Consider the following 27,597-nt stretch of genomic DNA (forward strand, 5'->3'; position numbering starts at 1 on the left):
GCGTCGATCGTAGCGCCACTAGTGGCTATTACCAGTTATGTCCCTTCTAAGCCTCTCCTATGGATCAATCAAGATTCCACCTCTCGTATCACTTGTGTTTGCTTCACACAAAATGGTGGCGCCCGGTCAGGACAATCTGATCGATAATCAAGATCTATATTGTGATAAAACGGATCTTACATCTTGAAATGTATCAAATCACATGAGCACCTTGATTAAAAACATGAAAAGATTTGGAAATTATCTGCTGACAACAAGTTGGCGGTGCACATGTTTTGCAAATCCTGCAATCGATCGAAATCTGCACGACAGTTTACGAACAGGATTTCGATTGTGGTGCGCGATTTTGATTGGACAATGCATAGACTCGTTAGTCCAGCCAAAATGTAACTCCATAATACCAGCCTAGTTCGGCAAGGGTGGAAACTGGACTTTTATAACAGTCAGTTAACTCTCTTGCCTCGGGAAGATGGGAATAGACCAGGCGTCGCACAAAGTCCTGTGGGATATCTGCTGGAGCATGTTTCGAGGTTCCTGGAATGTCTGTGGAACACATGGTTGACGTCAAAGGCGCTGATCCATCCCATCCCACATGTGCTTGACTGGTGAGAGATTAGGGGAGCAAGCCAGCCAGGGGATGACTGCATTCACGTTGTTTTGTTGAAGAGAATCCTGAACAAGTCCAGCAATATGAGGCCAGGCATTGTCATGTTGAAAGGTAATGCCTGGGCCATGACGACGCAAAAACGGTAGAACAGGGCCGATGATCTCGTCGCAGTAGCACTGTCCATTGAGATTTCCCTCTACCGCTATCAAACGGGTCCTCTGTCTTGCTGTAATTCCACCCCATACCATAACATTGCCGCCCCCGAACCGATCTTCTTCCATGACACAATGATTGACGTAACGTTCACCTCGACATCGGTCCACTCGAATCCGTCCATCGCTGTGGCTGAGGTGAAAACGAGACTCGTCAGTGAATAGAACTAGTCCTCACTGCATGGCTGTCCAGCGTAGACGCTGTCTGCACCACTGTAGACGTGCTTGACGGTGGTTTCCTGTCAAAATCGGATGTCTGGCGGGTCTTCTGGGTCAATCCCTGCACATCTGAGGCGACGATGTATGGTTTGTGAAGATATTCGTCAAAGGCCATGGATGCTTCTTGCAGTAACTGTTGCTGGCTGGAATCGATTTTGTAGGTGTGTTGTTTGAATCCAGTTGTCTTGTCAGTTATTGGTTACGCATGGCACAGACGCTCATTTTCGGACAGGCATGCTATTTCGTAATGTTGAATAATTGCGTAATTTTGTTGTTTTTCTGAGTGGTTGTTGTCAGCACAATGCTAAACAATGCAAATGGAATCCCGTTAACGCACGTTTTTATACCCATTCTTTGGTAGTGAAATGCATGGGGCTTGCATAAAAGTCAACTTTAGCATGGAATGCATGCTTTTCTGTAGCAGTTTGTGACTTGATTCCATACATGTACTACAATATTGAAAACCAAACAATAGCTACCTTCAAATCATTATTTCCCTTATTTTTTGTTGGTGGTATATCTTCATTAATGTACTTACAATTGCATTTTTCAATTCAGGCTGTATAAGATACTTAAGAAGTCATATGCTAACCATTAGGCTTAAAAAAATAAAAGAATTGGTTCCCATGCAATGACTTTTGAAAATATAGTGTGGGTGTTCTGTTTTGGTGGGATGGGGTGTACTTGTATGTAACCAAGTAAACAGCTGTGTACAATCAACCTGTGAAAGGGCCTCCTACATAAATGTATTCCTTGATGAACAAAATACTGGAATGGGTCCATTAACATAGCAAGGTCGACAGGATTTGGCTGAAAGATTCTTGGGTGTGGAGTCACGCCCGGTGGTTACCTCTACCTCTGGTATAGGATTGACCACAACCTCTGCTTCTTTGGGACTCATGTCTCCCTCGGCTTGGTCTGGAACGGAATGAACTCCAAGTGGAGGCACGAAAAGACTCACGTCCCGACGTAAGATGTCCGCGCTTAGGTGGATTCATGCGACTCTCTGGGTATCGGCCCACCGCTTTTCATTAAGCTTAGAAGCCAATGAGATAGTAGAGTTTTGGAATCTCTGATTGGTGGTGCCGTGTAATCTCATCAATCACAGAGGTTAGTCTGCCGTTGAAGAACTGGGGCGCCAATATCAACAGATTCATAGTGGATGTGAGATATTGTGTCTAACCTGTTAAATACAGGTAAGATGATTTTGTTGAGTAAGCAGGAATTGTGTGGACATCCATACCAGCGCAGTTTGAGGATCTTCATGCATCTTCAATATGTTATCCAGCGCACTATGATTGAAACCAACTTGTTCCAAATTCATATCAACTTTTGTGTTACAAGGTTGGCCAGTAAATTCCTCACAATTAACAGGGCCAAGTACATGTCTGATGTCCGCTGCAAACCAGTTCATATACATGCTAATGTTTATCATCTGCTTATTAACAGTGTCAAATTCTTTGAATTTGTTCATCTCAACATTCATCCTAGTATTAGGGTGTCTGACCAGATAATCATCATCAATGGTAGGAGATGTGGGGAACGAACAATTGTGAGTTTTATAGCATTGTTTCCCTTTGTGAGGATAAGGAATCCTGAAGGCTCTACTGGTAGAGGCGTTTAACTCTGCTTTCATTTTTAGGACCACATTTTCAGTGAATGAAGGATAAGGAAATGTATGAAAACCTTCCCTCTTTTCTACAGGATTTCATAACCAGCCCGTTCAGTAAGCACCGGATCCTCTGTCTCATTGCTTGGTGGCTTGACAGATGGGATCAATTGATGGATTTTATAGAAAATCACTCTAAAAGAGGAGTCGTTTGGTTTGAACGTGAGAGTACTATTAGCATCCTCCTGAGAAGTGCCCGTAAAATCCTCTCGGTCGTACCCCCCAGCCTCTTGCCACTGTAGTGAGACGGTATCACGTGGTGTATTGAAATCTCTCTGCTACGACTCCTGGCTTGAGCTGCACGAGGATTTTGCTGTATAACTGTAATAGCTAGGAGATACACAACTGTCCTAGATATAGGCACGATTCTCACGTGTGATTGTGGATGAAGGAGCACGATTTTTGTAATGGGAACCTTTAGCACGATTTTCCTCATTATAAGGTTGATATGCCCGTCTGGTGTTTATCTTGTGTTCTTCTGATAAATGTTTCTTTTCCCGAGAAGCACCGGGTGAGGTAGGGCTGGGCTGTAGTGACCACTCTCCCTAGATACAATGCGTCTTTTGTCCTGTGAACTTTCTGACCTGTGACGTGTATGTAAATGGGACCTTTGTTTGCTATCTGAATCATGTGATCTAGATCTTGTCGTATCTTTCAGAGAAGCATGTTGTTTTAGCTTATATATATCCTTTGATATAGCTTGGAAACGTTTGTCAAACATTACGGACATGTTTGTGGTCAGCGATTGAGACCATTCACTCATACTCAGAGGGGAGAGAGGAATAGATTTGGGCTCCAAAGTTTCTTTAAAACCATGAGTGACCAAACTACCCATAACATCCGGGCATAAGGCTGCGGTCCCAAAACCAGAGCTGGATGGGCTCCAATGTTTCTTTAAAACCATGAGTGACCAAACTACCCATAACATCTGGGCATAAGGCTGCAGTCCCAAAACCAGAGCTGGATGGGCTCCAATGTTTCTTTAAAACCATGAGTGACCAAACTACCCATAACATCCGGGCATAAGGCTGCGGTCCTAAAACCAGAGCTTGATGCCTGCTCCTTAGTTTTGTACACACACATATACTAGTGTACACACACATTTACTAGTGTACACATACGTATGCTAGTGGACCACACATTTGCTAGCGTACACACACATATACTGGTGTACACACACATATACTAAACAAATATACCATACTAAAACAAAACTGTTTGTAAAGATGTTGTTTGTGACATTCTAAACTCAGGTAATACAACAGATGACATCGTTGAGATACGTCAACATGATATTGCCGAAGCACACAGACTTGGGCATCGTTCTTCACATTCAAAGAGGCCAAGGCCAATTATTATCCAATTCCTCCCTATCGACTGGAAATATGTTCCCTTAGTCGGCGTAGCAACATTAAAAGTTCTGGGTATGGAATCGCCAGTGATCTAACACAGAGACAGTGGAATAAGGTACAAGAACTAAGTGCACAAAACAAACGAGGATACTTCAAGAATGGCGTACCTATTGTTACTGACTCCAAGACGCAGCATATGCTGCATACAGTGGTGAGAGATCTGATGATACTGAGCAAGCTGGTCATAACACGTCCAGTGCTGGCAAATAGGGGTGTGGTCCAGTCCAAGCAAATTCTCGTCGATGTCCAAAACAATTATTATCTAGTAAACTTCTCTTCTGGAATATATCTGGTTTGGTAAATAAAGTTTCTGACGTAATCTTTATAAACTTTTTATCTAATGCAGACCTTGTTTGAGTAATAGAGACATGGACAATTGACTTTCCTTATGACCAGATATTCCACAACTTTACAGCCTACAGCCTTAAAACAGCTGACAGAGGATGATTCTCGGGAGGTTTAACCTTGATTGTGAAAAAATTCATCAGTGTCTATGTGAAATGGTCCAGAATTGCAGACAATGCTATATTTTTACTTTTAGATAAATGTGTATTTAATCTTGAGAAAGACTTTCTTATTTGCTGTTTATATGTCAATCTGCCAGGATCAAGCTGGTGTAATAACAGACAAACCAAGTGTGGTTTGACTTTATTCTTCAACTCTGGTTTGACAGTGTGTGTCAGCACTACAGATGGGAGAGAGAGAGAGGTGAATATATAGACATCTTAAGAATGATAGCACCTTATTTAGTTATTTAAAATCAAGAAATACTTATACAAGTTTATTACTTGATAAAAAGAAAAGTTATAATGAATATATGAGTAAAAAGGTTTTATCTAGTCTTCCAAATAGTAAATGTTTCTGGTCTACCATACGAGGATTATCTCAGAGTGCGGCAACTCATGTACCTAACATATCACTAGAACAATTGGTCGATCATTTTAAAGATGTGTTTGACAATCCAACAGATGAAGATATGGTTATCACCGATATGACTATTAATGATAGTCATGATGATATGAGTTGCTATATTCTGGACTCCCCCATTTCACAAGAGGAGGTGCTATGTGCCATCAACTCTTTGAAATTTGATAAATCCGCAGGAAATAACCACCTCATTTCAGATTTTTTTAAATATGCGAATGATATTTTTGTCCTGTATCTTACAGTGCTGTTTAATAAGTTGTTCGATAGTGCATACTTTCCTGAATCTTGGTCTTTGGGAATTATTGTTCCGATACATAACATAACAACTATAGAGGTATATCAGTCCTTAGTGCACTGAGAAAGTTGTATGTTTCTATTTTTAACAGAAGGATCACGTCTTAGTGTGAGGTCTATGGTAAAATTGCTGAGTCCCAGGCTGGTTTTCGTCATGATTACTCCACCATAGATAATATCTTTACATTACAGTGTATATCCAGAGATATATCAGTAAGCGTAAGGGTAGGGTATATGGTTTGTTTGTCGATTTTGCAAAAGCCTTTGACAGTGTAAACAGGATGAAATTATGGTCAGTACTAGTCAATAAAGGTGTCTCTGGCAAAATGATAAAAGCTATACAGTCTATTTATACAGCTGTTAAGGCCAGTGTTAAATCTAAACATTATTTGCAGATGATATTATTTTAATCGCAGATACTATAGGTGGACTTAAGAAGCGTATTGATGTTCTAGAAAAGTATTGTAATGATTATCATCTAGATGTAAATTTGGATAAAACCAAGGTGGTTGTTATTAAGAAAGGTCGAGTGTTGTCAAGAAAAGAGATCTGGTACTATAAAGGTCTAAAGTGGGAGTGTGTGTCTTCCCATAAATATTTGGGCGTTACTTTTACGAGAAGCCTGTCCTGGTCAAGTCTTTTCTCTAATGCTGGTTTACAGGGGAAAAAAAGCAATGTTTGGAATTTTAAAGTCATTGATAAAATTACATCCTCTTCGACATAAAATATTTGATATGGAAATAGTCCCAATTTTGCTCTATGGTTCCGAAGTCTGGGGTCTACACCGGAATGATGAAATGGAAACCATACATACATTGGCAAGCAAGCACTTTCTAGGTGTCAAATCGTCAACACCCAACAACATGGTTCGAGGTGAATGTGGGCGGTATCCATTATATCTTTATGCATACTAAAGAGTTATTGGTTATTGGATAAGGTTATTGAGTATGTCCGATTGTCGCTTTCCAAAGAAATGTTATTATATGAGGCTTCAGGCAGAAAGTAATGGTAAAATTAATTGTGTCTCAAAATGTAAATCTTTATTGTTCAGTTTGGGTTTTGGCTCTGTATGGGAAAACCAGTGTAAAAGTCATCCTCATTCGTTTTTGACAGAATTTATGTCACGTCTGAAATGTAGTTATGAACAGGAGTGGCATAGTCTTCTGGAAAAGGGTAGTAAATCTTTCTCTTATTCTCTATTCAAGGTATCGTTTGGTACAGAGTTGTATCTTAGCTGTGTGATCAAACAAAAACTTAATACCATTTTGTCTACAACTGATTGTAAATAAATTAAACATCTAGCTATCTATATCTATAAGGCGATGTCACTTCGTAGTACATTATTGTCACAACAATAACTGCTGTGTACATCACGTCCATTGTAATACAAATGTAACTATGGGCCGATGGCCTACACTTACGAAAAATAAACCGAACTGAATATAAAAAAATAAAATTGAACATATACTAGCTTATACACACATATACTAGTGTACACATACATATACCAGTGTACACACATATATACTAGTGTACACACACATACACTTCTGTACATACACATATACTAGTGTACACATACATATACCAGTGTACACACACATACACTTGTGTACACACATATACTAGTGTACACACACATATACTAGTGTACACATACATATACCAGTGTACCACACATATACTACTGTACCACACATATACTAGTGTACACACACATATACCAGTGTACACACACATACACTTCTGTACATACACATATACTAGTGTACACATACATATACCAGTGTACACACACATACACTTGTGTACACATACATATACTAGTGTACACACACATATACTAGTGTACACACACATATACTAGTGTACACATACATATATACTAGGTACATACACATATACTAGTGTACCACACATACACTTGTGTACACACACATATACTAGTGTAGACATACATATACCAGTGTACCACACATATACTTGTGTACACACATATATACTTGTGTACACACACATATACTAATATACACACACATATACTAGTGTACCACACATATACTTGTGTACACACACATATACTTGTGTACACACACATATACTAGTGTACACATACATATACCAGGGTACCACACATATACTAGTGTACACACACATATATACTAGTGTACACATATACATATACTAGTGTACACATACATATACTATTGTACACATAAATACATATATGTACAAGTGTATACTCACATATACTAGTGTACCACACATATACTTGTGTACACACACATATACTAGTGTACACATACATATACCAGGGTACCACACATATACTAGTGTACACACACATATATACTAGTGTACACATATACATATACTAGTGTACACATACATATACTATTGTACACATATATACATATATGTACAAGTGTATACTCACATATACTAGTGTACACACATATATACAAGTGTACACACACATATACTAGTGTACACATACATATACTAGTGTACACTAATGTACTAGTGTACACTCACAACAAACACTAGTATATGCAACCTGTTAAAATACTATTAATGAGACATTTATTTACCTACAGTGATTTATATATCATACTGACATATAGAAGTCAATAATAACTTTAACTACTAATCTTTAAATGACTTGGCTTGTCACCTTCCCAGTGCAGAGTGTAGTGTGAGTGAAAATGTAGTGGTGAAAGCAGAGGATTTAAAAGCACAACACTAAGATTTAAACCTAACCAATCAGGAAAACACCACAACTTCAACTTTGAATGATCAACAAAGATTTACCTGTCCACCCTATATTGCAGTGGACAGACCCAATGAGCAGACCCAAGCAACAGACTCGGGTGTTAGTGATAATGCTCAGATAATGACTACTTAGAACCTTATGCAGCCTGAGATGAAAAAACCCACACTTTTATGTTTTTGTTTGTTTGTATGTTGTTTAACGCCGCACCCAGCAATATTCCAGCTATATGACTGTGGACTGTAAATAATCAAGTCTGAACCAGACAATCCAGTGATTGATATCATGAGCAATGATCCACACAATTTGAAACCTCATATTGCTGTCACCATGTTCAGTTCCATGTTAGATTTAGCACCACTGGATAAAATATGTTTACCTCCTAGATTACATAATTAATATTTCACTTCAAGGAAACAAGTGAAATCAAAATCAATCATCTTGAAATGTGTATGGAAGTCATTGTGACACACCTACTTTATAAAATAAAAGTGCAACAGGCACAATGTAGACAAAAGGGTACAGGGACTGGTAGGCTGCCAGTGCCAGGAACAGGGAGCACAGTATCTCATTGCCTGAAACACAACATTTAGATAGTGTCATCTTATATCAAGCACAAACAGCAGTGTTAACACTACTGACCTTTACATTTTTGGCAAGTTTTATATTCCTAGGTTTAGGATTCGTAAGTAAGGCAAATGTAAACTAATGTTTTTCAGAAGCAACACCATACAATACTGAATGATCACACTCTCAATCATATTTCATAAAAAGATCAAGATTTGTAAATCAACAATAGAGACGGCGTGGCTGTCTTAGTGAGGAAAACATTAACTAATGTGATAAAACACGTGAACACTTCATTTAGTGACTGTACATTTCTTGTGTTAGATTCAAGTTTCATTGATGTTCAGAAGGATATTCTTGTGTGCTTTGTTTACATTCACCCTGATAATAGCTCTTTGGTGACAGATACCCGAGGACTCAAAGGTATTGATTATTTAGAGTACTGTTTACTAGAAATGCTAAGAGATTACCCAGACGTTCATGTTATGATGGCAGGAGACTTTAACGCACGCATTGGTTTATTGCCTGACTATATATTATGTGATGACGATATTGATTACATTCCATGTTTACGTGACATGAACTATGAAAGTGACGTCTTCTCAATTCTAAGGAAATCGAGAGACGCTTACGTTAATGACTTTGGAAAACAGCTTATCGCTTTCTGTTGCACATATGGGATTCACTTTCTAAATGGGCGTTTTACCAGCGATGCACATGGATCATTCACGTGTTTTGCAAACACTGGGGCCAGCTTTGTGGACTATATTGTTGCTTCAACTGATTTATTTTATTCATTATCAGACTTTACTGTTCAGACACGTACTGAATCAGACCATTTCCCAGTTACTTGTAGTCTTAAGTGTAGACCTAATGTGATATAACCTGCAGATCAAATAGAAAAAAGTGTTTCAATACCGAAATATATATGGCGCTCTCAGAACTTTTTTGTGTATCTTTGAAACACAGATTACTTGAGATGCCAGTTGGAGATATATCTCAGTGTTCTACATCTTCTCAAAAAGCTGAACATTTGACATCTATAATTCAAGAGTGTGCTGAGGACAGTGGTATGGCTGTAAGCAACAGTCGTAACACTAACATTAGCAGGTGTGCTTCTTCGCCGTGGTTTGATGCAGAATGTGAAAATATGAAACGCTACAAATACAAACAGTTAGACATGTTTAGAATTAGTGGAGATATAGATACTTTAAAGAACTTTCATGTAGTCCGCAATAGATTCAGAGAAATATGCCAGCAAAAAAAGGATGTATTTAAAGAATCTGCTATTGTAAATATTCTTAACTCCTGTAGTGATAAGAGAAATTCAAAAATATTTTGGTCCGAACTGAAATTTCACCTACGGAAGCCACCCGTAACAGCACCCAGTATTGGTGTTTCTCAGAGGATTAATTACTTTAAAACTGTTTTGAATATTACTGATAATGTAACTGATGGGGATTTTGTTGCGTTCTGCAAAGCTGTTATTACAGAGCATCCAGTAAATAGCATGAATTGTAATGTGTGTAACGATGAGGGTGTTGACAGTTTGATAGATTCCCTCAAATATGGTAAAGCAGCTGGTCCTGATGGTATTTTACCAGAGATGATAAAGTATGGCAGTGATGTTTTAATTCCACATCTTCTAGTTCTTTTTAACAACATTCTATGCAGAGGTAGTTTTCCAGATCAATTGTCTAAAAGTATTATCTTCCCTCTCCATAAGTGTATAGGTAATGATGGTTCTGGCTCACTTCCACTGGAGCCAGATGCATATACCTATACTGCTACTACAGATGGAATTTTTTATGCGTAAATGACTATGCGATTCAACGATAGTCATAAGATTCAGCTAAATTGGCTCCAGCTCACCACCACCTGGAGTCTATGATATAAATTTTTATAGGTAATGATGGTTCTGGCTCACTTCCACTGGAGCCGGATTCATATACCTATACTGCTACTAAAGGTGGCATTTTTTATGCCAAAATGATTATGCGATTTAACGATAGTCATGAGATTCAGTTAAATTGACTCCAGCTCACCAATACCTGGGTCCAATCATTGCTTTAGATGAGCCTAAATGGTAATAAAAATATTCTTCATTATTTTTATCGATAAAGCGATATTCAACATTTTTATTAAGTTCTTCATTCATTTTACTAGGAGACCAGACTATATAACTACACTCTTCTTGTAAATTGATAAGAAACAATTGATAACCGTATTTGGTTTGTTTGACATCACTGATATAATAAAAACCTTGTGGTAATTCTCTCCATTTAATAGCTTTCTCCATTATTATATATATTTATGTAAGCATTTGTCTAAATGTGATCAAACGATAGTAAGCAATCTATTTTTAATCTCCAACCAGTTCTTTGGTTTTGGCACAGAATAATTGACGCGCTTGTTGCCTCCCCTGTTCTATGAACTTTTTTTTCTCGTCTTCCCTTATACCACTGGTCTTATGAGATTTTGATCGAATCTCCTGCTTCATTTCGTTGTGTTTGGTGAGTTCCCACAGCATTAAACGAAACTCATCCTCGGATATCTTACAATCGGCCATTGCTGTCGAAATATGATCCTCAATGCTGTTCAACTTTGCTTCGGCGAGTATCCGAATACTATCGTGTTTTAATGCTTTCTTTTGTAACTTACGAGAAATGAATTTTATCGCTATTCCTGCCAGTCCCGAGACTCCAGCGGTTATTTCCATGCCGAGCACGATAGGCGCGGCGATTATAGTTGATAGTAAACCAATACCCGCTACACCGAGTCCCATGCCAGATACTACAAGAGCTGTGTCAACTCCGTCCAGAGCATTCACGGCTCTGCGATACTTTTTATACAATCTTAGTCTCAACTCCATATCCTTCTCTATTCGATGTTTTATGTCGCTTATTTGATGTAATCGAAATCCATCAACAGTTTCCATCTTTTCAAATGCTTCATCGAGCGCTGGATATAAACTCACAGTCTTTAATTGGTCTTGCTTAAATGTTTTGAGACTATACATCAACCTTATCAAATGTATATTATACGGCAAGAATATCTTAGAAAGAGAAATGCTGTCACTTTTAATAATTTGGACCCCCTCAAGGGTTGCAACGGGCGATGCTCCGATATGAATAATACTGCAACGTCGACGCTCGTGTTTCTTGAGCCATTTAATCGATAGACCTGGTAATATTTCGAAGGCATTTTCCGGTGCATCTCCGAACAAGACTTCAATAATAAGCGTAGAAATATTAGGTATTGCACTCAAGTTATCTTTAATATCATCGGATTCAGTAACCAAATTTAAAGTAACATTTTTTAAGGCCGGACGACTATATATCATATGACCTGGGTTTTCTGGCAGGGGAGTGACTAACACACTTTTTCGTTTTGACGGGATATAAGCCGCGAGTACGATGCCACTATTTATTATCTTAGTTAAATTATGTCCCTTACCCATCATCACATAAGGTGGGGTAATGACGATATTCAGTAGCCACTCGATGTTTGCTTCGACCATAGTCCATTTATTCTCACCGTTGAGAATAATATTGTACGAAGTGTTTTTAATGAGTCTACTAACGTCGACATCGCTTAAATCTTCTAGATTACCCGTGAATGTGACTTCTTTCCGCTTGTATACATTATCGTGTAAGTGTAAAGCGTATAACTTACCATTGTAACCGGGTTTATCAAATCCTTCTGTGTCCCTGAGATTGGAAAGCGCAATTGTATTACATTTTCTTAGTGTTCCAGGGCCTGATGCATCAACCATTATTTATAATATGGAGTGTTACACTTAAGTATCCTATATGTACAGGTTGGTGTTTTACATCGGAAAATAATTTTACTAACCCCGGATTTGTAAGAGTTAATGAATCGATAAGAACTTATGTATGGGCAATTCTCGGAGCGCAATCGCAAACACGAACAGGAATCATCGGTACTGGGGCGGCGCTCGATGCGCAAAAACAGTTTGTCTCAAACGTGGAGGATGTCATTAATTCACCAGTTGACATACCATCGTCTATAAAGCGTTTTCAAGATGCATTAAAGTACGCTCACTCCAAAGTGGACTTTGTTTATGCACCGGGACTATACATGTCTCCGAGTAATATGGAACTTAAGATCGGTCAAGTGATAGGTTATAATAATAAAATTGTTAAACCAGGTATAAATTCAGATATTAACGTCAAATTAATAACGCAAACAATCACGGGCGAAAAGAGAATAGTCAAGCCGCAAACACCAACTATCATTCAAACATCTACTAACGCACAACCATCTACTAACGCACAAGTGCCACCGCATATTGAGGCTAAAAATCAACAACATATCTATGAAAAAACAGCGCTTTAGTTGGTGGAGTCGCGGCTGGTTTACTCATGATTTGGTTAAATAGTTCTTAGTGAATACGTACAACAGCCCTGCAATGACTACGATCAACCCCCACAAGTTTTGACTAAGCCAAGTGGTGGTCTTAGCTAATAAATTCAATAGCCAGGAAACAATACTCCCTATTATACCGGGAAGTGCGGCCACAGCTTTCTCAGCGAGCTTTCCCAGTGCTGAACCTAATGCTTTTAAATGCTTTTTTATCCACTCTTTTATCCCGTTTTTATCGTTAGGCGGTGTACCACCACCTGTACTGCCACCTGTTAACGAGAGAGTCAAAGTTGATATAATAAAACCCAATGCGGTTAAAATACTGGCAATGGTTATTCCCTGTTCTCTGAACAATGTTTTAATTTTATCGGCCAGTGTAGTATCATCTTTGAGGACTTGATCGATAGTTTCTCGAATTCGACTGATTTGCGAACGAAGTGCCTTTCTATTACTGGAAGCTGCTTCGAGGCGGGCCGATCTTTCCTCTTCTAAGTTATGCAATCTTTCCGCTACGCGGTGTCTACTGAATTCATCGCCCACCTGTTCAAGTTTTGTTTTCTCGTAAACTATATGCTTATCGATTTTGGATATCTTGGCCATATTATTCATGAGTTCTCCCCGCACTGTTCGCATTGCCTTGTCAAGACCTTGTAATTCCCTAATACTAAACTCCGATACCTGTAACGTGGAATTATCGCAATAGGTATCTAAGATTTCTTCGAGTCCGTCCGAGGCCACCTTCGAGGAAGCCTCCAAATCATCTGTATTACCAAGTTCAGTATGCACAGTCCTAAGAACCTTAGTAGTCTTCGCGGAAAGTCATCGGTAGTCGACAAAACCTAATTCATCACGAACAGTGCCGATTCCGTGTTTAGCAGCTATCGTAGACAAGGCTAGGGGCTTACGAGTACGAGAATGCATAAGATCAATATCCGGAGCGCCACGCAGTCGCAATATTCCTTTACTATCTATCTCAAACTTTGAATATTCACGAACAATAGGACTATCATCTTTAAAGGAATCGTAATAATCATTGACGGTTGATTGTAAAATTTCATCGTTAAGATTCGTGCCACCAAAGTTGGTTTCATCAGTATCTTCGATTGGGTTATCAAAGTCATCAAAGGTACTTAGATCAAAGTCATTATGTTCAAAATTAGCCATTTTTATATTAAACATAGGGTACATGTTTTCAATATAAGAATGTCTTCGCAATACGGACGCAAGTTAAACCCACAACGTAGACTTCGAGGTCCATTAGGGGTCAAAGCAATTCATCAGTCTGTAACTATAACTAATAACCCTAGTACCATCGATCAGAATCAAACGCTTCTGGTTCGCTTTCCTAATCTCGGCGCACACGATGTGTTAGTTCCGGGAACTGTCCGACTAGCATTTACGATTAGTTTGACTTCTACCGACGTTAACAGGGAGCCCGTTCAGAACATAGGTCGTGCTATTGTTAAGAAAATCGCGATTAAAATTAGCGGTAATGAGGTTTTGAGTATCGACGATAGCGATGTATACTATTGCTACATGGTTCTCTGGAGAACGGATAAAGAGCGGGAAAACTTAGAGTACCAAGGTATTTGTAATAAGAACACATTGAGACTGCGCGTAGGTGCTGAAAATGGTGTTGATACCAATGAAAAAGATAAGGCCGTTGCCGACGCATTAGGTAACAGATTCTATATTCCCCTAGACTTTGAATTACTAGATTCCCACATGCCCTTTTATCAAGCATCCCTAGGAGATAGGTTAGAATACGAACTCACTTTTAATGACTACGGCAGAGTAATCAGAGCTGCTGAAGATGCTAGCTATTCCATTGACAATATCTCGCTGGAGTACGATATGATAACGGATCCCGAATTAGCCAGACAAATTCGTAACCATTATTCAGGAAGTTTAGCCATTTTGTACGATCGCATGCTGCGACATCGAAAGATCACAAGGAACAAAAAAGATACGATGTGGAATATAAATCTAAACGTCCCCACGAGGTCGCTGAAGGGTATTTTAATGTTGTTCGAGGACCCCTCCGATGCGTTTAAAAGAAATACCGAGAGGTTCTGCAATCCCAAGATTACAAAAGTAGAATTGACTATCGAGGGCGTTCCTAATCAACTATATAGCCAAGGAATGCTAGCGTATCACCAGTGGGATGAGATTAAAAAACTTCCTTCTATAAAACGCTCCCCGGAAGTTAACGCGGTCGTGAAAGATCTGTCTCTCGGGAGTGTATCGATGGGTGAATACCTCACCACGAAGTACGCGCTATGGCTCGACATGCGAACAACAGACGATGACCAACTACACGGCAGTGGGAGGAGAATAGAAAATGCCAGCGAGGGTGCCACAATACAGATAACGAAGCTACAGGAAGCGGCTGGTAAATTAAACATATATTTGTACGTGATTATGGATGTGCAACTTAATATACAGAATGGGCGATTCGTGCAAGCAATCTATTAATAATCTTTTACCTAAAGATCCGCACTGCGCTATCATAAGCGGGCAAACGGGCTGCGGAAAAACAGCTTTTATTCTAGATATTTTAGAAAGTCATTATCGGGACGTTTTCGATCATATTATTATTCTGTGCCCGACTATAAGCGTTAATAAAACCTACCTAACGAGAGATTGGGTAATGAATGACGACAGGGTACACAGAGTCGATCCGGGCGATCGTTTACAAGACTGCCTCCGAGTATGTCACGAAAAATACAAAGGAGAATCAACCCTTTTCGTAATAGACGACTGCAGCGCGAGTAAAGAACTCACAAAAAAGAAAGATATGCTTTCGTATTTAGCATTCTCCGGACGGCATACTCAACATAGCGTTTGGGTACTTACTCAAAAATACAACTCTGTCCTGAAAGATCTCAGAGAGCAGACCAAATGGGTGGCGCTGTTTCATTGTAAAGATCGAGATTCATTCGAGGAATGTTTACGCGAAAATGATGTCATTTATACCAAGCTCGAACGAGATAAAGTCAGAAAATAGTTAGCGGTAACGAAGCACTGTAACCTCGTATTAAAAACCGATCAACCAGCTGCTAATGCAATTGCTCAGCAAAATGTAACAAAATGTAGCAAAATGTAGCAAAAATGTAGCAAAATTATAGCAAATTGAACATTAGCGGTTAATATTACATAAAATGTGGTTCGAAATCCTCATTCTTTCGCAACAGTTCATTATTACGGGATGTATTGAATATGCCATATTATATTATGTTAGACTTAAATATCTCCTTAGGTATTACATTATGGAATGCGACGAACTCATCGAACAAATGCTCAAAGAATCTGAGCCTGATCAACATACACATCAACATGTAGATAAATCTTTAGATAAATCTTTAGATAAATCTTTAGATAAACATAGAGAAAGACTCGCGGCTTTGGTAGCCGGTGGAAAATGTTCCCAATATTTGGGGGAAAATTATACCATCGAAAAAATTGATAACATGACTGACGAAGAGATTAAAAAACTGTACGCTCGTTACGAGTCTAGACTGGGAGCTACCATGACTAAAACGATAGGGTCTTCTATATTACAACTATACACAGCCGTAGCTAGTACGTTTCTCCCCATCCCGGCAGAACATCGCCTGTACTTATGCGAATCTCTCGAGAAAGACCCATTCATCGAACACGCTATAAGCGCAGTGAGCTGTGAGTTTTATCATAGATACAGAATGTTCTTAGCTCCGTTCACCACAGCTTTAATAACGGCTAGGTATTGTCAATTTAAACATACGTGCCCACTTAATAATAATGGAGACTCAACGGGTGACACCACAGATTGTGAACGAGGAACAACAGATTGTGGAACAACAAGTGAACGAGGAACCACCACCAGTGAATGAGGAACCACCACCATCAGTGGAAACAACAAACACAAAAACAAGCCAGAGTTACTAAGAACCCCCAAAAAATAGCTGCAGGAAGGAAGGGTGGGCTGGCGAGGAAAGCGAAATTAATAAATAATTCAAATATTAATCCGATTAAAACATGGACACTAGTAGGAGTTGTTGGTATAGCGGCTGTATGGTTCTTTTATAAGACCGGAGAACAGAAAACGTCACCCCCGCCGCAACAACAAGTTCAATTAGAGGTTAGTCCTCATATAATGCTATAAGAAGCATGACTACTCCAGTTACAGACGGTAAAATGTTGGTAAACGCGACGTATCATTCAGCGGTGGTCACCGGCTTGGCCATTGGCTATGCTCGTATGGCTAAAATGATTACTAAAGCCACACCTCCCAAGCTAGATTTTAATGGATTTGATATAGGTATGATGGTACTGGATATTGGATTAGCGATGGCAACGAAGGATATGCTCATCAAACAAGGACTTATCCCGGAAGACATAATGAAGTAATTAAACATTTGAATATTTATATTCATATAAAGATTTGAATATATTATATGGCAACAATTGCGATGATGGTCGGTGGAGCTGTTGTTAATGCTCTAGCTTTTTCGGGGAGTAATTATTTATTTTCCAGTATGAGGGAATCAAACGCTAAAGAAGTTGAAGAGGAGCGTAAACGACATAACAAAGCTTTAGAACAATACCAAGCAGCCCAGTTACAATATACACAGCAGAGAATGAAGAGATTAGACTTTATTCATGAAAAACTGCTTAAGGAAGGACATTCAATTCAAACGTTTAAGGATGTTGAATCTGCCATGCAAGAATACTACCTCGTTTTTGGGAAAAAACTAGACCCAATACCGATACCAACAATGAGTCAGTTTTATACACCGTCAGAGGCTCAGAAAGACCGCGAGGTCGCATTTGTTATTATTGGGTTATCTGCTGTATTGATTTTCAGCTATACAATTATGCATAAGTAAGAGTGACAGCTGTGGCTAGTTAGGAGAGTCAGAGTGACAGCTAATCTATAAATAGCCTAATCAATATCTCACCAGTGTAGCTGTGATTTGCATTTAGACAAATGATATGATAGATGTATGAACATTGCATTTAGACAAATGATATGATAGATGTATAACCATGAATAATTGCAAATTTACACTCATGGGGAAGACGACTCTATGTAATCGACGCTGTGTTGATATTTACTGCGGTATACACAATTATTACATCAGGCGCGGACACATAAACTATACATGTTCTGAATGCGGGATAGGGGTCAAAGGTCGTTATTGTTTATGTAAGAAACACGGTGCTGATAGGGTCAGGAACCAGATTATTTATGCTAGGAAGAGAGATTACATAAATGAGAGGAATAGGTTGGGGAGAATACGTATTTAGATATATGAAAACAACCAATTAGACATTTGTCTCATTTTGCATATACCATTCAACCACAATGGTTTTTGTCAGAGAATTAAAAGCTATGGCAAAGCAAAGTGGCCTACGTGGATATTCTCGTATGAGAAAAGCTGAATTGATGACCTTACTCGGTTTGGAATACAACAAACCCAAGACTGTTAGAGAACTCAAAGTTCGAGCGAGAAACAGTGGGCTGAGAGGTTATTCTCGAATGAGAAGAGCTGAATTGATCGCTTTACTAGATAATAATGATGATCAACCTAATGATGATGATGATGATATTCAACAACAACAACAAGAATTAATATTTGTACCCACATCCGCCGGCATTGGTAAATATCTAAGAGGTTGGAAGATGGATATTAATTCCAACATGGATGTTAACGATATTAAGCCCATCATATCAAGTAAAATTAACGAGGAGTTAGATGATTTACATAGTATAAAATACCAGCTGACGATTAAAATGTCATTGAGTAAAAGTAGCGCAGATGATAGCACCGAATATACCGAACCATATTTCCGAAGCAATCAAGAAGTTATAACCGAATCAGATACTATAAACTCATCATTAGATACATCAATTCAGAGAATACAGGAAACTTGAGAACGCTGGACTAATAGAGGTTCTGGTTGGGGTGTCGATAAAATCGATACTTTATATTTAGATATAGCGAATTATATGCCTTTCAAAGGTGGATCTTATATAGATTTACCCCCGTATTATAAGAAGAAAAAAGCCATAATTAACGTAAAAAATAAATGCGATGACTGTTTAAGAATGATGATAAAATCTGCATTGTTCCCCGTAGACAAAAATCTGGATAGACCTTCTAGCTATCCCCAAAACGATGGACTCAACTTCGATGGTATAGACGAACCTACACCAATATCGCAAATTGATAAGGTCGAAAAGCAAAATAATTTAGCTATAAATGTTTTTGGACATTCTAAAGGAATTGTTGTACACAGGATAAGCTCCGCTCCGGAACATATCCCTAGAATCAATTCATTTCTGATCGAAAAAGATGGAAAATATCATTATACATGGATAAAGAGTTTAAACAGGCTACTATACGATCAACCTAAACATGCTAGAAAGAAATATTTCTTCGAAAGATGCCGACATGGGTACAGCAGACAAGATCTATTAGAAGCGCATAAAGAAGACTGTAGAGGTGTTGGACAGAATGCTATCAGGATCGATATGCCTAAAGAGGGAAAAAATATATTAAAATTTGAACATGCCAACCATAGCAATACTGATAGTAGTTTTACCTACAAAACTCAAGAACATATTCCTTGTGGGTTTGGATATATAGTTGTAAGGTATGATGGGAAAACAAACCCGCCCGTGATTTACAGAGGTCCCGATGCAGCGGGAAAGTTCCTAGAATATCTACAAAATGAAGAGAGAATAATCAGGGAAAAATTATCGTGTAAGAAACCCATGCGTATGACGAGGGATGATTGGAGGGTCCATAAGAAGTCAACAAGTTGTCACGTTTGTAATAAACCCCTGGATGGGGATTCCGTGAGAGATCATTGTCACGTCACGGGTAATTATCGGGGAGCCGCGCATAACGAGTGTAACTTGAAACTAAAAATGAATTCTCAAACAATACCCATCCCCGTTGTGTTTCATAACCTTAGGGGATATGATTCAAATCTCATTATGCAAGCTATCTCAAAGACTGACGGCGGTTTAACCTGCATTCCTAATAATATGGAAAAATATATATCGTTCTCGTTGACTAAACCTATACATTATAGGGACAAGGATGGGAAATCTAGAATAAAGCAAAGTAATGGGCTTAGATTCATAGACTCCGTACAGTTTCTGTTATCTTCCCTGGACAATTTAGCTAATGCGAACAATCCCGATGACTTTGCGATAACAAATCAATATACCGATAAGATTACTCGTCATTTGTTGCTGAGAAAAGGTGTATATCCTTACGAATATATGGATGATTGGTCTAGATTCGAAGAAACTGAATTACCACCCCTCAAATCATTCTATAGTAACTTAACAGAATCTAGAATAACAGATGCCGATTATAAACACGCTCTGACGGTCTAGGATAAATTAGGTTGTAAGAATTTAGGCGATTGTCACGATCTGTACTTAAAAACCGATGTACTGTTACTCGCCGATATATTCGAGATATTTAGAAAGACATGTTTAAAACAATACGGCTTGGATCCGGCATGGTACTATTCCAGTCCCGGACTATCGTGGGATGCATTGTTGAAGAAGACCGGCGTAGAACTAAAACTACTCACAGATTACGATATGCACTTGTTTATTGAGAAAGGATTAAGAGGTGGTATATCGATGGCAGCGAAAAGGTATTCTAAGGCTAAAAATAAATTAGTGGAAGGATACGATCCGAGTAAACCCGACACGCACATATTATATCTCGATGCCAACAATTTGTACGGATGGGCTATGAGTCAACCTTTACCCACGGGTGGTTTTGAATGGGTCAATGATATCAAAGTGAATGATATCCATAATATCCATAATAATGATGCGAATAAAGGGTACATACTAGAAGTTGACTTGGAATATCCAAGTTCGTTACATAAAGATCATAACAGTTATCCGCTAGCTCCCGAAAGATTAATGGTTAATAAAGATTGGATGTCGGAATATCAACACTCCTTGATGGGTAATAGTAGGTTAGCTAACGTAGAAAAACTCGTACCAAATTTGATGGATAAAACAAAATATATAGTTCACTACAGAAATCTCCAGTTGTATCTATCGTTAGGTATGAAACTTAAGAAAATACACAGAGTTCTAAAGTTTGATCAAAGCCCTTGGATGGAGCCCTATATAAGGTTGAACACAGATTTAAGAAAGATAGCTACCAGCGATTTCGAAAAGAACCTGTATAAGCTCATGAATAACTCAGTATTTGGTAAAACTATGGAGAATCTAAGGAAGCGTGTTGATGTTAAATTAGTCAGATCTAATGAGGAAGAAAGACTCAGGAAACTTATAGCCAGTCCGGCTTTTAACAGAAGCAAGATATTCGATAACGACTTAGCCGCGTTGCATATGCAGAAGAGTAATATAAAATTCAACAGACCAGTGTACGTCGGTATGAGTATTCTCGACTTGTCAAAACACTTAATGTATGACTTTTATTACAACGAACTTAAGAAGCAATACGGTGATAGATGCGAGGTGTTATATACCGACACAGATTCTTTGTTGATGGAAATACAAACCGAGGATGTGTATAAAGATATGGCAGAAAAAATAGATATGTACGACACGAGCGATTACCCGAAAGATAATCCACTGCACAGCGTAGTAAATAAAAAGGTGTTAGGTAAGATGAAGGATGAATGTGCTGGGACCCCTATAGCAGAGTATGTAGGATTAAGACCTAAGATGTATTCTATAAAGAAGTCCGATAATGGAGAGATAAGAAAAGCCAAGGGCGTTAAGAAGTATGTTGTAAAAAAGCATATCAAACACGAACAGTATAAAGAATCATTATTCAACGGTAGAACGTTAAAACACGAGATGAACTCTTTAAGATGTTACAATCATAGGATATATGGATTAAGAATGAACAAGACATCATTATCCCCCTTAGATACAAAGAGATGGATTGATAATGATGGTGTAACTACCTATGCTTATGGTTATGGTGGTAATACCGTACCGTCGAGAACTATGAACAACTCTTCTCGTACAAATGCCCTACCCGGTCCATCTTGAAGATAATAAAGAATAGGCTCTCCTTCTTTCGTTACCAATCGACTAATGTTATATGTCTTAAGGGACCATGTGGGATCGGTTGCGCGACGTAGGCCTCCTTCGAGTTCACCGGACTGGTATAAATATCTTACGCTTACTCTATCCGGAAGTTTTCGTTCTTTGCCTCTCCTCGGTGCTGAAGATTCGGAAGTCACGGATTTCATTTTAATAGCATCGGATGGTTTCATCCCTATTAATCTTGTTACTTCATTATTCAGCGCTGATACAACAGCTGATAATCGTGTCACCCATTCGGTTGATCTCAATCGCTCGGATTTCATTTCGATCCCATACTGATAGCCAAACAAACGTTCCGCTAATGTCCGGTTAAATCTTTCAACGATAGCTTGACTGCGGTGGGCCTCTCTTTCACCACGGACGATTTCGACATCGTGCTTTGTTAACAGTTTAGTTACTGATCCCATAAACTCGCGACCAGGATCTACTTGAAATAGCTTAGGCCATTTTAGTGGTCCGCGTTTATATATGCGACTCAGTGCATTAGCTACTTCTGTTGATTCTTTCGAGGTTAATGGCTCAGCCTCTTTGTATCGACTAGCCACATCCACTACTGTTAAAGCGTATTTACATGTTTTGCGTTTTACCTTATCGTGGGGAAGAAACAAGAGGTCAGCCTGATGAACTTCATTCGTCGTAAAAATATCAAACGCGGTGCCGGTAAAAATATTTGCCACATCGCTTGTTTCTTTAACCAATCCTTGGCCACATCTTTAGATACCTTAGCCGCGGTGGCTAATTTTTTTATTGCTCCTACACCTTTCCAATATCCTCATGGGCTATAGTAAATTTTATCCATTATTAATTAATATTGATGTTTCGTTTAATACAACTTATGACTATCGTTGAATCGCATAATCATTTTGGCATAAAAAATGCCACCTGTAGTAGCAGTATAGGTATATGAATCCGGCTCCAGTGGAAGTGAGCCAGAACCATCATTACCTATACTACTCAAGAAAGGTTATGTTCATGTTGTTAACAATTATAGAGGCATTTCCTTGATGGATATTTGTGGTAAGGTTTTTACCCAGGTTTTGAATAATAGATTAAAGCATTTTGTTAAGTTATATGATAAGCTCCCGGAATGTCAGGCTGGCTTCCGAAAAAGATATTCCACAGTGGATAACAAGTTTATTCTTCAATCATTAGTGCAGAAATATTTGTCTAAGTCAAAAGGAAGATTTTACTGTATGTTCATAGACTTTCAGAAAGCTTTCGACTCTATTAACAGGGATCTTCTTTGGTTTGTTCTGCATTCAAAAGGAATTCATGGGAAACTATTTACTATCATACAGGACATTTATTCTAAAACTCTCGCTTGTGTTAAAATTTCAAAAGAGTAGCATCTCAGATTATTTTAACAGTCTCAGTGGTGTGCCACAAGGGTGCGTTTTAAGTCCTCTTTTGTTTTCGTTATTCATAAACCAGTTGGAAGAGGACATCCAGCAGTGTGGTGGTAGAGGGATATTTGTACACGAGGATTTACTGGAATTGGTTCTTCTCTTATATGCAGATGACTTGTGTATTTTTGCAGATTCAGTTCTTGAACTACAGAAGAAGATTGATGTTTTACACAAATTTTGTAACAAATGGGGTCTAAAAGTTAACATGGATAAAACTGATATCTTAGTTTTTCGTAATGGTGGTAAGTTGAGGAACTACGAGAAATGGAAACTGGGGCGTATGCCTGTCAAGGTTTCTACATATTACAGTTATTTGGGTATTATATTTTCAAACAGGCTGTGTTGGTCGAAAACAGTTCAGACATTAGTTTTGAAAGCAAGTAAAGCTTTAATTCCTATAAAACAGCTTAGTTATAAACTTCAAAATATCGCTCCCAAAGTGTTGTTTAAAATGTTCGACTCTCAGATTAAACCTATTATTTTATATGGTTCAGAGATTTCGGGGGTTCATAAACGTTTCCAAGCAAAGTTTTGTAAATTTGTTTTGGGTATCGGTTCCAAATCTACAAATGTTGCAGTGCTCGGAGAGTGTGGTCGATATGGTATTTATATTGATTCTTACACAAGATGTTTAAGATACTGGTTTAAGCTTCTTAATATGTCTCAAGAGAGATTTCCAAAACGGGTTTACGATATGTTAGTTAGGTTTGATGCCGTTGGTAGGAATACATGGGTTTCAACTATTAAGAATATGTTATGTTCTCATGGCTTCCAAATCTACAAATGTTGCAGTGCTCGGAGAGTGTGGTCGATATGGTATTTATATTGATTCTTACACAAGATGTTTAAGATACTGGTTTAAGCTTCTTCATATGTCTCAAGAGAGATTTCCAAAACGGGTTTACGATATGTTACTTAGGTTTGATGCCGTTGGTAGGAATACATGGGTTTCAGCTATTAAGAATATGTTATATTCTCATGGCTTCGGACATGTGTGGGAATTTCAAGGTGCTGGTGATCCTGAATATTTTATAAGTGAGTTTATACTGAGGGTTAAGGACTGTCATGCACAAACATGGTATTCTGAATTGTCTGGATGCTCGAAATTAGAACTGTATTCATTATTTAAGACATCATTATCACTTGAACCGTATCTATTAAATGTATTATCAAAAGAAAAGCGACGTATGCTTACCCTTTTACGTATTGGAGAACTGGGAATTATGCATAACACAGGAAGGAGGGATGGCATCGATAAGACACTCCGGTTTTGTCCATTGTGCAAGTTAAGGGCAGTTGAAAATGAAATTCATTTCATTCTTGTTTGCCCTATTTATGAAGATATTCGCTCAAAATATTTCCCATATTTAGACTTCATTACTGGTAATAATCGTAAAGACACACTGGTTAGAATGTTAAACTCTTCTGATGTAAACCGCCTTGAGAACTTAGCCAATTATGTTAAAAATGCTATCTGTCTTCGTTCTTCTTACCTGTAAATATTATTTCATGCAGCACTTGATGTGAAACTAATTTGTATATATATGTACGTGGGCCTGAGGCCTTATTACCGAATAAACTGATTGATTGATGTAGCGATAATATGATGGAGAATCAAAATTCATCTTAAGAATATAGGTCACATTGATGTGAGCTATAGCTATTATGTATACCACAGCTCCTAGCTTGTGAATATTTCTGCTTCTCGCAGAACACGAAGGCTGTAGAGTGTGCAGTTCTGATAATGCAGAGACAGCTTACCTTGCAGTGCATTGAGGATGGTGAGCAGAGTTGCCAGGTTGGTGAACACTGCTGTTGACTTGGATAGACAAACTGCAATGCTATAGGGGTTCAAGAAATGCCTGAAAAATACAAAGGGGAATCAGACAACTTCCCTTGTTTATATACTTATCCTGACAAAACAGGATGTAATATTCGTTCTTGCCTTGATTGTAAAACAATGCAGAACAATGTAGAACATTCACCCAACACACCCTCCTAGCATGCTCCTGTGTTTCTTTTCATCTGCAGACAGGTGACAAATGGTCCAAAACTTCGAGAGGATGGACGGGCAGCCAGGTATGACCTGTTGTTTCAGGGTAAGTACATAGAAAAGGGGAATACTCCGATTCCCAATATTTGTAAATTTTCTAATGAATTGTATATTTATATACTTATCCTATCTCACACTATGCATTTCTTCTTATTCTTCGATCTTGGTGTGGAAACGTCCTAGAACAAAGTTTCCAGCTTCAAAAACACCACTCACCCAAACATATCTCATACATCACCAAATCACCACTGTGATCATGGTTCACGCACCACTAAAACCCGTGCGACACGACCCCAGCGACCTGATCACCTGACATATCCAGCATCTCAATCTAGAGCGTACAGGCTGGTGTAACTGTGATGCGGGGATGGTTGGGTGGGTATTTAGCGTGTGAGATAGGATAAGTATATAAATATACAATTTATTAGAAAATTTACAAATTTTAAACTTATCCTATCTCACACTATGAATTTATCCCACAGTTGGATGGTGGGGCGCAGATACCCTAGCCTGTAAGGACCCCAACCGTGAGACGTATACCGTAATAACGCAATAACGTAATAACCGTATACGAGGAAGCTTGAACTAATCAGGAAAATCCAAAGGATTTTACAAGGATTAGTGATAAACTCGTGTTTGGGTTGCTTCAAAAAACCCTCTTTGTGCTACCAAGATATATACATAATGACATCGGGGAATCATGTGTTCCATGGTTTCACACAGGACGCCTTTCCAAGAATGACCGCATAACCATGAGCCAGGTGACACCTACTCGGTCACGACTTAAACCTCACAACGGATAGGAGGAGGTCTTTTCTTTAAAACACCCTGTCCCCAGCCGAGCGTAGGTTCTACAAGACAGCTCTCACACATACGCTCCTAAGGACGTAAGGCGGACCAACCTGGCATCTCTTTTTTCACTTTGTCAACCTATAAAACTCACGTAGAGATTAAATCAGGTGAGAACGAGAAGAGGCAACAATCGACGATACCCATTTATCACACAGGTCTTCAATTAACTACGGAGACATCACATGTGCAAAAGACAGAGGTGAGCAGGTAGAAGATTGGGACACCATTTAAACAAATGGACGCACCGGATGGTGGCTTCTATTGACGTAGACCGAAGTCCCAACAGACAAGCATATATACCCTCCCTCTGGGAGTTTGTCTGGGAAACCCGATTAACATAAGCAATACATGAAAATATTGCAGGATATACAGGAAACAAGACTTGGGACTTGTAATCCGCTGGCTTCCTCATCTGTGCTGTGTGGCTGCTGTGACCTTGGACGTAGGCGACTGAGATTCCGAAAGGAGGCAAAGACCATATCAGAACCCCAGAACATCCCTCCATGATAGCTAAAAGTGTGCAATACTACCAACGCCAAGGTGAAAGTCACTGCCCGTGTCTCATGAGGATTGGAAGCAGCTGGGATGGTAGTCCCTCAAAGGTGTAGACCCTGAGGATGATAGAACGCAGCCAGTGGAGATGGTCGGTCAAGATACATCAGAAGTTGGTCTGAGATGCCTTCAAGTAGATCTTGTTGGCTTAGGCTGGGCAAAGTGAGACGTCTTCCATGACATCAGCTCTCCATGAATGAGAGTGGTGGAGGCTGAAAAGACGATCCAGTTGTCCTTGAATACTACGACGTCTAAGCACGAGTCCCTCTAACACAACTGCAGGAGCCGACATGAACGTAAAGTTCGAGGTTTTATCCACAAGTGGTTCATAGTCAGCCAGATGACGGAAGAATACAGGGAGATCCCATGCTGGAGGGCCACCTTAAGGTGGTATGAGCAAATCAATGTCCGAAGGTCAGCAACAGCGGAAACCTTGGAGCCTGAAGTCATGGTAACGCCTGAATTACTCACAGTCTGAAAGATCTGTGTAGATCTATCAGTTCGGGAACTATAGTAAGTTTTATCCCTTTAGTGAGTAGTTGGTACAGAACTGATCGCTGCCCAG

The 27,597-nt window shown here is 38.9% G+C and overlaps 1 protein-coding gene across 1 annotated transcript in view; it reads right to left on the reverse strand.

Moving 5' to 3' along the window:
- LOC124113322 (phosphatidylinositol glycan anchor biosynthesis class U protein-like) overlaps positions 1-27,597 on the reverse strand; it is a 126,794-nt gene that overhangs the window by 81,903 nt on the left and 17,294 nt on the right. Inside the window, exons 6-7 of the mRNA XM_046473604.2 lie at positions 25,337-25,437; positions 8,588-8,685 (exon numbers count right to left, since the gene is read on the reverse strand). Coding sequence (XP_046329560.1) covers positions 8,588-8,685; positions 25,337-25,437 — 199 coding nt within the window. The remainder of the gene's footprint in view (positions 1-8,587; positions 8,686-25,336; positions 25,438-27,597) is intronic.

Source organism: Haliotis rufescens, unplaced genomic scaffold (assembly GCF_023055435.1).
Source record: "Haliotis rufescens isolate VD_foot unplaced genomic scaffold, xgHalRufe1.0.p SCAF_19, whole genome shotgun sequence".
NCBI lineage: Eukaryota > Metazoa > Mollusca > Gastropoda > Lepetellida > Haliotidae > Haliotis > Haliotis rufescens.